Consider the following 12,458-nt stretch of genomic DNA (forward strand, 5'->3'; position numbering starts at 1 on the left):
GATGGATTAAGTTTCCTGGTGTTGGGATTTGGTTTTCTGGTGTCTAAATGTTTTGCTTCTGTCTTCTATATGGAGAGTCTGTTATATTTTGTGATTGAGCACTATGCCGGCATATTTACAGTCACTGTTGGCACTGTGAATATTATGTTGGCACTACAGTTTTTTGTACCTCTTTTACCATTTGGCCTAGTGTTTTTTTAAAGGTGTTATTTTCTTCAGTAATTTTTCATACCTCCTTTACCAAGCTGTTAATATTTTTTCATGATTTTCTGTGTTTTGATTTATTCAGTTCAATCATAAAACCTATATACCTACTCAAAGCATGAGTTTCAGATGAAAGCACTTCAATTTCATCCTTACACCTCAAATCAAATCCTCTTTGGAATGCTGAACTCTATGACCCATGAACTATATCTAAATCATCTTATCCATCTTCCCTTTGTCCCTTAACAACCTGAAATTTAGAATCTGTTGTCTTTGATGGTGATCTCTAGTACTGGTGGTTTTGTCAGTGTGATTATCTGCTCATTAGCTAAAATAGATTTATTCTATTAAAACATAGGAGTAAATAAATGAAAATGTCAGTTTTTTCCTCCAGATATAGTAACTCTTGAGTGGGACACAGGTAGTGGAAATGGGACCAGTGATTCTACCTCATGTCTATTCTTGCTCCCAATTTTGACATGTTAGTTGATAAATGCTTTATTTTCCTTTCGGGAGAAATAATTATATGTCCTAAACTTAAGGAGGGTTATTACTGGGGGGACCACATATTTCTTTAAATTAAAGAAAAGAAAAATAAAAGCTTCTTTATTTCCTCCTTGTGGTGAAAAGGTAAGTATGAGTTCACTATCATCCCATGTAGAAACAGTTGGGAAACCTAGTTTTGTGATAAGAATCTGGAATGGTGTTAGTGGGATCTGGGGACAATGGTGGAATCTGAAGCAAGGGATTTAAGAGATTTTGCCAGGTAACTTCCTTTTGAGTTTCCCCTGGCTCATCCTGTATCGCTATGCATCCACAAGTGCTTTTCATCCTTGAGTACCTCAATGGTAGACTGGTAGAAAATAAATATTGGTAAAACTCCTTCTCAAAGCCCAGAATAGTCCTGAACCCCAGATACCACTAGAGTAAATAGAAATGGAGAATTGTCATCTTTTCTGCTCCCCCAGGATGCAAGCTTTAGAAGGGACAAAATCTGAATTTTCCATCTCAGGCAGAGCTTTGGGGAATTAAAGGAAAGGAGAAGTTATACTGAAAATATTAAAGGTAGTAAAATAAATGCTCACTAAACACACTGCACAACCACAAGACCTGTTCAGCCATTGTCCACGCTACAGAAGCTTCTCGCACAGACATCACTTAGTTGAGATCACTACTAGTGCCTTGCCCTGAAGGTCAAGATAGCCCTTCCAAGAGGCCAGGCTGGCACGCTCGCGGGTGAGCGCGGCGCCCTTCCCCACCGGCGAAGAATGTCCTGCCCCCGGGTTACTCCAGTTGGTGGGGGGGGAAGGGTCTTCGCGACTGGGCTGAATCCTGGCGCGGACGAATCCTCTTTAGTCACTGTGCACCTGATCATGTTGCGTGCGGAGGGATACTTTGTGCAATCCGCAAAACAAGTTCTCTTTTCCCCCTCTCCACCTTCTCCTCCTTCCCTTCCCTCCTTATCCAGTTCAGCTCTGGCTTAGCTAAGGTGCCGCAAGAAGAGGTGCTTGCAAGCTCTTTGCAAGGATCGTGGGCAGCTGCTTCTGCACAACCTGCAGCAGCGGCGGCGGCGGCGGCAGCAGCAGCAGCAGCAGCAGCAGCAGAGGGTGTTTTTTTTTTCCTCTTGGACACAGTCATTTTTGGAGCTGCCTAACAGTGTCATCTCCAGAAGATGAACCTTTTCTTTGCTTTCTACTTGCTGGGATTGTTTGTCAGTAACGGGCAAGGTAGGACCGCGTTGTGTGTGCAGAGCTGTTGTTTAGTCGTGTTTTTTCGTTTACCTGTCCCTTCTTCCTTCAAACCAAGAGAGCAATAAAACAGAAAAAGAGATAAAGGAGGGACAGAAGAAATTAAATGAAAGTGTTAAAGAAGTACCTTCTCCCCCTCCCCTTTTTTTTGTTTACATTGAAAATCAGAATCCCTTCCTAATTCATATAGATAAGAGAAGGATAATGACCGAACTGGAGAAAGATGGAATAGCAGGAAGATGTGACAAACTGCCTCTTTAAAGAAATCGCCTCTTTCACTGAATTTTGTCCAAAACGTGGTTATCATCTGTATGTGTATTGATGTTAAATATTTTTAAATATTCCGCAGAAAGGGGGAGGTGTTAGTTCTTTTCCAAAGTCAGATGTTATGATCATTAAACTTGCTTTTTTGGAGGAAATCTTCCTGTTGTTTAAGAAATAGTTCAAGATTCTTTTTCAAGATCTCATTTTCTGATTAAGAAGTGAATGAGGATAGTTTATTTCTGTTGGAAACTAAAAGAAGGGTCTTGGATGCTGTGTAAAGGAAAGCAAAGCGTTTGTAAAACTAGGGATGCATTGCAGCCATTCATTTTCGATTTCTTAAAATGTTAACATACTAAGCATCTAGAAAAAAATGTCTTATAAAATAGATTATGGTTAACGATTTTTTTTGCTTTTATCTCTATTTAAAAAATGATCAACAGCAGAACAATTGGCATTTGAGAGATTCTTGTGACAACTATATCTATACTACATAAAGATTAAATATGCTTTTATCCTGCTTTTGTTGAGATAGAACTATGTTCTAGGTGACCTTTTGTCAAAAATGAATAGCAATGATCTCAATTGTCCAAACAAGTTTGGACATTTAATTTAGGACACAGGAGCATAAAACATGTTTCTTTAGAAGCCACAATTACACTCATTTAAACAGTTTGTAAATTGGGAATTGGTATATATTTTAACGTAGCATAAGCCTGTTATACATATGAGAAAAATCAAGTTATAAAATGAATTAAAACATTTTAATATACTGGATTCCAAGCTATCTTTTCACCTTACCCAGTAATGTACTGTTCATTTCTTTCAACAGGGGGTGGTAGAATACCTTTCTGGGGGCTTGATTTGTTTGTTCCAGGTTTGTTAAGGAAAAATTATTTCTATCTCATACATGCTCACTAATTTCGATATTTTATCTTTATATAATCTAACTTGACATTTTTGATGTGAAACTTTGGTTTTCATACCTTCTTCCTCACATCTGTAGAAATTAGAAGCTGAGATAATACAAGTGGATAGAGATTAGATAGCCATAGCTAAGAAGGGAGAAGCTGAGATTGTGGTGGTGTTTATCAAGTGTCTGAATTGTTCTTATTTTTCATTAATAACATGGAATCTGTAATATCCTACTGTTGAGATCATTACAAATAAGTCCATTCAAAGCTGTTGTATGACAATCATTTCTCTGGTAGCGAAGGTGCAGTAGTAGATGTTATGTTCTGCAGAAAAGCTGCAGCAATTGGAGAGCTGCTCATTGTATTCAGATATTAATTTGTGATTTGGAAAAATTTTCTGGACATAAGCACTCACTGAGAAATTGTACTTATTTGCCAGTAAATAACAAAAGGAGACATTATAGGAAGCACATTTGTTGGACATGATTATACTTGTGGCTGATTAGAATCAATTAACACATTTGAGAATCCAACAATGCAGATATCAAGCAGCTGAAATTTGGAAATGCAAGAGGAAGCTTGGAATTTTTGAGCATGTAGATCTAAATATTGTTAACAACCATACATATGTATATACTTACATATTTTTGTAAATACATAGGTATATACATATAACTTTATTTGCATATATGAGCACAGATGTGCACATATAGATAAAAGCTTGTGGTTAAACTAACTTAACAGAGGCCCATTATAAGTTAAAGCACCAAATAATTACAGAAAAGATGTGGGACTGAATCATAGCTTAACTGAAGGATTCCTAATTCACTGAAATGGAGAATTATCTAATCTTACATGCTTGTGTTTTAGTCTGTAATTGGGGGATGTGTTGGCAAGTACCAGTCATAACACTGGGAACTATTTTAGAAAATGAGTCTGGTGTAACCCATAATTTTATTTATTCTTTTGTAAATAGGGGCAAGGAAAAGCTGCCAGTCAGTAATCCTTGGGTTTCTCTATAGCATCCCTTTTAGGCTACTTCCTCAACTTCCCCAGAGGATAGCTGCTACTCTCAGGTTATAAAGGAACACTGTGAGTATGCACTCAACACTACAGCCCCACCAATTTATCTCCTCTTTACTGTCTGGTAGGGGTGATCCTTGGGAAGTTGCCTTTCCTTGGTGACACAGTGAATTCATAGCAAAAGCATTTACTAAGATGGCTCACTTAGAACAATAGCTACAAAACATTTTCAGGAGCTTGCAGCACATTTTCTCACAAATAAATTCACACAGTCCATGATAAGACTGGACACAAACTTAGAATACAATGGTAATAAGGTACAAATATAGGAAACACACGTAGTCAAAGCTTCTCACTTCTGTGGTACTGTTGGGCCTTGATGTTCTTTCTTCATGCAGCCCATGCAGCTTTGGGCCACCATTGACTATGCTCTATATCTGTGTTTGTCTGGAGAGTATGTATCCCTTGGTTGTGCTTTGAATTGTTTTCCACTGATTCTTGCTTTTGAATGGACTGTCTCCTCTGGAGCCAAGTAGCTCCAGTCTGGCTTAACTCTCTGGCTTAACTATTTAAAACCCCCAAAGGTGTGTCAATTTTTCACACAGTCTATGACTACTACTCCTTTTGACTTAATGAGAGCGACAGGAGAGGGAGAGAGAAGAGATAAGGGAAAGGATAAAGAAAGGAAGAAAGAGAGCAAAACTGAGAAATTGAGATTCATATTTGACAAAAGGATAAGGTGTGTTAATACCTAATCATTTGGGTTTAAATCCTATGGCTACTTGACTGAAGAGGGGTGAGTGAGGGAGGGATGGAGTAACAAATCCTTACACTTAAAAAGCTTAGCTTTTTTGTTTATGTTTCCAACAATATGCCTACAGCTGATATTATGAAACTATTACTTCAGAAAATGGAATGCAGTTAGACTAGGAGAAAGGAACATTTTAGAAGTCAAGATGTTTTGAACTACAACAGCTGAACAGGAGAAAATAAAAGAAGTAAAAAGCTTTTTTTTAACCTTTGAGTTAAGGGCATGTCAGTATCATAATTAGTTTATAGGACCTAATTTTTAAAATAACAATATATGTTCTTTTTCAGTGGAAGATTTGTCTAAATAGTAGCAGAAAAAAACTTTTTTCTACTCTAGAATTAATGGAAGCTAGCAAGGCCTGGATTTAGCTAGAGAAAGAGATTCTATAACATTTCTATTACTCTTTTTCCATGTATTTAAACTCTGAGACAGAACAACAAAACATGTAGCGGTAACTTGAGACTGATTCATAGCAGGTTTCAGTTACTTTCTAAATTTATACTCCCAAAGTTTTCTTGATTTTTCATTAATTTGTTCCTCTCTTGTTACATATATACAGTTGGGAATGGGAAATATCTACTTGATATCCCTAACTCTTTTTTAAGAATCAATTCCCTATTCCTGCTACCAATCAACAAAAATTTAAGTAATCACTATGCACTAGGGATTGTGTTAGATAGTGGGTATACAAATGCAAAGAATGCAACAGTCTCTACTGTAAAGGAATTTAGGGAGAGAATGTGCTTTAGATTGTAAGAGAAAAGTTGTTTCTGGTATTCTATAGTGTTGTTAAAACTGTTGCCTGTCCCAACATATATAGCATATCCCAAAAATGTTAGTGCAGAGAGTGTTTTGAGTTATTAAAGCCTAAAATTGCCAAAACTTTGGAGTTTTTAATTTAATCCAACAGAATTTAAAATAATTCACCATGTCATATAAAATAAATCATATAACAGGAATCAGAGAGCTATGTTGAGGAAAAAAGGAAGATCAAAGAAGATTGCTGCCTGGGGTGGATGGAATGATAGTAACTGATAATAGAAAGTAGTCATATTGGTTAAATTCAGAATTACAAAATCTGCAAATTGGAAGGGACTTTTAGTGGATGACTAGTTCAATTTATACCTGAAAGTCATCGCAACTTTTATTTTATTTTGCTTTTTGGAGGGCAATTGGGGTTAAGTGACTTGCCCAAGGTCACACGACTATTTTTTTTGTGTTAAGTGTCTGAGGCCAGTGCTCTATTCACTGTGCCACCTAGCCGCCCTCATCTCTACTTTTATATAAGCAACAAATGGTTATTAACCTTTGCTTGGAAACCTCAAGAAAGAGGCAACCTACCATATCTCTCAAGAAAACCCATTTTACTTTTGGTTTGTTCTGTTGGTTAGGAAGTTTTTCCTGAAATCAAGCCTAAATTTTCTTTTTTGCAGCTTTCACCTATTCTTTCTGATTTTTGCATTCTGGAGTCAAGGAGAAGTCTAAATAAACCCTCTTCCATAAAGGTTAAGTAACTCACCCAGGGTCACACAGATAGGGCATGTCTGAGATCAGATTTGAACTGAGGTCTCCTAATTGTAGGCCCAGCACAATATTCACTACCCAACCAGCTGCCTCTGATTAACTCATATGGACTCAAGGCCCTTCTATCTTGATTGCCCTTCTCTGGATGTTCTTTGGCTTTTCAGTTTCCTTTTTTAAACTGTCATGCCCCACACTGAACACAACATTCTAGATGTGGAATAACAAGGGCATAATTAGAAAGGGGCAGTCACATTTTTTAGTTCCTGGAAGCTATGGCTGTAGCCCAAGATTATTTGCTTTGCTCATATCACATCTAATATGAGTTTGTAATCTATTACAACTCTTAGAACTTTTTCAGATGAACTGATGTCTAATCATGCTTCCCATCTTGTACACAAAGTTGATTTTTTTCCTGCCCATTTTTAAGTCTATTCTTCCAATGGTCTGAAGATCACTTTTGATCCAGACTTTTTTTGCCAACTTTGTGTAACTTATAAATTTTTTAGGGCAGTTGGGGTTAAGTGACTTGCCCAAGGTCATACGGCTAGTTTTTTGTGTTGTGTCTGAGGCTGAATTAAACCTATAAATCTAACGAGCATGGCATCTATGTCTTTATCCAAGTCTTTGATAAAAATGTTAAATAATACAAGGTCAAGCATAGATACCATGGATAGCACTAGAGACTTTTTGAGCCGTTTTCACAATGAACTGTTCACCACTTTGAGTTCAGAAATCCAATCAGTTCTGAATCCATCTAATTGCATTATCATCTGGCCCACATCTCTCCACCTTTTCTGTAAGTGATACATACTTTACCAAGAGCTTTTCTGGAGTCTAGGTTAAATATATTCATCACATTCCCCTTATCTTCCTATTAGTAATCCTGTCATCAAAGGAAACAATGTCTGTCATAATTTATTCAAGATGAAGAGATGCTGGTTCTTCATAATTATTGCTTCCTTTCAAAACATTCACCAACTATCTCTTTAATAAAAACTTTGACTTCTGGATTTTTTTTTCTGATAAGTGGAATGTATTTTGCAGTATAAATGAAAGAACAAAAATATTTAACAGGGTGCTGATACTCAAAATAAGTAAGGATGTAGTAAAAAAAAAAAAAAAAGGCACCTTCTTTCCCTTTATGAATTAAAATCATTTGGCCCAGATTTACATTCTTCAGTACTGAAAGAATTCGAGGGTATGATTGCTGAGCTACTGTCCATAATATTTGAAAAGACCACCAAGAATGGGAGAATTAGAGAATTTTCTAAAAAGGACAGTTTGTAAACTGTAGGACAGTGAAGTTAATTTTAATTTCTGGGGAAAGTCTTACATAGAATGTTAAAGAGATAGTTAATAAACATTCTTCTAGGAATGAAAGCAGTGATTACAGAGTCAGCATCGATTCATCAAAAACAGGGAGCCTTGTTTCCTTTTTTGGTAAGATTATTTAGAAATTATAAAAAAGAGAAATTATATAGATATAATTTATGTTAATTTTGACAAGGTATTTGACAAAGCATCCTGTCCTGTTCTTGTGGATAGGATGAAGGGATATGGACTAGATTATAATAAAATTAGTTAAATTTGGAACTAGTTGAATTGACTGAACTGAATTCTTAACTGCATTAACTTTGATCAATCATCTGGGCAAGAAGTCAAGTGCTGTTTAACATTTTTATCAATGACTCAAATAAAAGGATAGATGGCATCCTCATCTACTTTGCAGGTAGCAGAAAACTGGAAGGGACAAGTAACAAGCTAGATGATAGAATGATGAATCAAAAAAGGTCTTGGGAGGCAGCTGGCCCAGTACACTGAATCTAAAAATTGTGCAAATGTAAAATCTTATACTTGGGTTCAGAAATTGTAAGTACAAGACAACTAAGGCATAGTTATATAGAATTGTTTGAAAAAGATCTAAGGCAGAGTTTCTAAACTTTTTTTTTTTTTTTGCATCATGGACTCCTAAAGCAGTCTAATGAAGCCTATGGACCCTTTCTTAGAATAGTATTTTTAAATAATTTAAGAAATTGCTAAATTTCAGTTAGACGTTAGCAAAAATAAATATGTACTTTTTTCCTATTCAAGTTCACAGACTACCTGACATCTATCCAGTTAATTTATGAGGCCCATGGACCACAGGTTAGGAACCCCTAATCTGGGAATTTTAGTGGACTACAGTTTCAACACGAGTCAGAAAACAAACAGAAAACTAATGTGATCTTGGGCTCTATTGAGAGGCATATCTTCCAGGAATTAGGAAGTGTTAGTTCCTCTGTACTATGTCAGACCATATCTGGAGAAATGTTTTACATTCATTTCTGGGTGCCACAGAAGGCAACCGGGATAGGGAAGAACCTTTTAGGCTATTTCATATGAAGCACATTTAAAAGAACTGGAGGATGTTTAGCTTAGGGAAGAGAAGCCAGAGGAGAGAAAGAAGCTTGATAGCTATTTTCAAATATCTGAAGGGCAAATATGGAAAAGAGATTGGACCCATTGGTTTATTTTTGCCCCCCAGGGCAGAGTCAGGTATAGTAGGTGAAAACTGCAGAGATGCAAATGTACACTTGATTTCAGAAAAATAATTTAAAGTCAGGTGTTGGGAAATAGATGGAAAAATTGGTGAAAATAATTGATGTAAAAAAAAAAACTTTTATGTTTAAAAGAGAAGTGTGTTGCCTTCTGGGTGAATGTGAGTCTACAAGGAGAGTCTGGATGGCCCATTTTTGGTCTTAGTGGGAGTCCTTTTTGGATATGGATAGGACTAGATGGTTGCTGAGTTTCCTTGCAACTCAAATTATGTGATATTGTAATTCTGAATAATGAAAATTTGAGTCAGGTGGATTAAAAAAAAATCAATTAAACAAGAATGTTTATGGAGTTCCTGCTTCAGGGATCTCTGATCCTTTCCACCAAATATCCAACCCTTCCATATCTTACTAAAGAGTTCTGTAATTTGCTGGGATTGAGGAATTTATCACTACCTGGTGATCATCCTCTCCAAATTTAGTGATGTGGATTCTCAAATGACAAACTTACATACCCCCTCTGGGTTGATAATCAGAACTGTTCCATCTTGACTGATGTTGCTTGACATGTTTTATCTGTTTACACAGTTTTGAGAAGCCAGGCTCACCCTCCACATGTAATTAGGTATCAGCGTAAAATGTTAATAGAATTTAAGATCTTCCCTGCCCATTAATAGGCCTCATGTGGAGCCCATTAAAGGAAGCTTGCTTAGGAGAGGCTTGCTTGTAGGAAGACTTTCACATCTTTTGCTAATTTCTAATTAGGCACTGAGTCAGGAGGGTTGGGATGCCTTCTGGCTCTGAGAAGTGTATATATACTCTGAGTTGGTATTTTGCTTTGGGGGTTCGCTTATGAGAAGGATCTTGTGATTCCCTGGTCAAGATTCTGAGTGTCTGTATGTTCAGAGATCCCCGCCTGCTCCGAGGTAAAGGCTTTCTTGATCTTGGGATATATATTAAGTATATAGTTGATTCAGGCAGTCATGTTGGTCTTTACTTCTATGCTTATATTCTCTCTGAAGTTCAGGGTACTGATTTTTCCCCTGAACTAGTGAATGTAATTTAGAAAGATTGTTGACCTCTTAAACAGCTATCTTTCCTAGTAAAGCAGATCTAAGAACCTGTGCTTATAGCCATCCTAGGTATGCCAATGTGGTTGCCACTAAATAGAGTAGGACTTTAGTGGAAATTGCCTCCTATAGTAATAATAAAACCATTACTATATATGATGCATTTCCTTTTTGTCTTATTTTTATTGATACTTTGTTTTTAAATCAGCTGTATTTCTGAATATAATCCCTCTCCTGTCTCATACACAAAGATCCCTTGTAGCTAGCATCCTGCAAGATTGAATCTGCCTTGGTACTGACATCTCATCAGTACTCTTTGCCGCTCTGATTGGATACTCTGACTAGAGGATAGAATCATGGGCTCTAGGGCATCTATTTAAGGAGTGGACCCAGAACAGGCTTCTCCCCATTTCCAAGCAGCAACATTCTTTTTAGACTTCTCTGGACTCCTTCATCACTCCTCCATGCCTGTTACCTTCCCTCTCCTTCCTCTCCTGTTTTCAGCTTCCTTTCTGGTTTCCCCCGTTAGTGTCCCCTAGTGCTTAGCATTGTGCCTGGCATATAGTTTGGGTTTAATTTTTTTTTTTAAGAGAGAGAAAGGAAGCAATTCAGGAAAAACAACTAATATATAAACTATGTCATATATACCAAACCTATAATCTATAAACTTCAAAGAAGGGAAAGAGTGCATAAGTACAGTGTTCTTTTTTTTTTCCACTTTTTTTCATTTTATGTTATTGTAGTCATAGTGTATATTTTCCTGTTTCTGCTTATCTCACTTTCCATCATATAAATCTTTCTTCATTTCTCTGTATTATTCATAATTTCTTACTGTGCAGCAAATTCATTACACATGTTCCTTTTTTTAGCAATTGTCCAGTCAATGGGCATATGCTTTTTTTTTATTCTTTGCTACCATAAAAGTGTTGTAATGAATACACACACACACACATGAACATAAAAGTGCTGCTGTGAATATATATATATACATATTTTCTATATAACTTATTATTTATCTACTGTGGCATATATAGTGGCATATATAATATATATTATTTATCATATATATCATATGATATATATTGTATTAGTAATACTATATGCTCTATAACATTTTACAAATATATAAGCATTATATATAAAACATTACCATATATTGCATAATATTTAATACTAAATAATATTAGATTTGATTATGTTTATTCTACCTTTAATATATAGAAATCATACTATATCATATAATACATTATACAATACATATTTTACTACATAATAAAGTATATATTACCACATAAATATACATTATAGTATATAGCATGACATATAACATAGTATGCAATATTCATAGTATATGATATATAGCATTACATATAATACATGTGAGTATGTATTCAGAGAAGTACTTTATGGCAACTTTATATCATTATCTACAGAGAGAGAAAGAGGACTTTTTTTTGGTCTTATTACCATTTTACTCACATTTGTTTTGCATAATTTCAAATTGCTTTCCAGAAGGGTTTGATCATTCCACAACTCCATCATCACTGTACTAATGTATCTGATTTCCCATAATCCTTCAAAGTGAACTATTTGCACCTTTTGTTGTGTTTTCCAATTTGCTGGGTGTGGAATAAAACCCTCAGAGTTGCTTTGATTTGCAATTCTTTTATTATTAGTGATTTTGAGCAAGTTTTCATATTGTTATTAATAGTTTGCATTTCTCCTTTTGAAAACTTTATCCATCCCTTTGACCATTTATTCATGAGGTCCTGCAGATGATATATTTTCATTAACCTTTTTGGAGATATTTGTTAGGAACATTTTATTGCTAAGCAATCGCTTTCCTTCTTATTGTAGATGTACTGGTTTATTTTTATGCAAAAACTTTTGACTTTAATATAATTGAAATGATTCTTTTTTTATCTTTTCTGATCTTCTTTTAGTTGAGAATCTTCCTTTAGCTATAATCTTTAAAAGATATCTAATCTTCTTCTCTTCTAATTTGGGAAGTGGGTGGTAGTACCTTTTATAGTCTGATTGCCTATTTTGAGCATATCATCTTAGATGGTATAAAATGTTGATCTTACCCTAATTTTTGCTGAAATACTTTTCATTTTCCCAGTACTTCTTGTCAAATAGGAAATTCATCCTAAGTAATTTAATTTTTTGAATTTTTCAATTACTAGGTTATTGAATGTGATTGTTATTTTTTATTATTCTGCCTTTGTTATGTTCCACTTTTATGTTTTTAACCACTGTAACATAATTTTAGTGATTATTGCTTTATAATACAATTTGAGATGTAAAGCGCTATTCTACCTTCATTCCTACTTGGGTTTAGGGATTTGGGTTTTTTTTTGGAGATTATA

General features: G+C 35.4%; 1 protein-coding gene across 3 annotated transcripts in view; it reads left to right on the forward strand.

Annotated features, from left to right (window-relative positions):
• The first annotated feature begins 1,582 nt into the window (after positions 1–1,582).
• Positions 1,583–12,458, forward strand: part of NCAM2 (neural cell adhesion molecule 2) — a 311,641-nt gene continuing 300,765 nt past the window's right edge. For all 3 annotated transcript variants that reach the window (XM_069075045.1, XM_069075047.1, XM_069075048.1), the window contains exon 1: positions 1,583–1,931. In XM_069075045.1, the coding sequence (XP_068931146.1) occupies positions 1,877–1,931 (55 nt within the window). In that variant the 5' untranslated portion in view covers positions 1,583–1,876. The remainder of the gene's footprint in view (positions 1,932–12,458) is intronic.

This window comes from Petaurus breviceps, unplaced genomic scaffold (assembly GCF_028583685.1).
Source record: "Petaurus breviceps papuanus isolate PSGF00001 unplaced genomic scaffold, PetGlider_PUasm1.0 90897, whole genome shotgun sequence".
Classification (NCBI taxonomy): domain Eukaryota; kingdom Metazoa; phylum Chordata; class Mammalia; order Diprotodontia; family Petauridae; genus Petaurus; species Petaurus breviceps.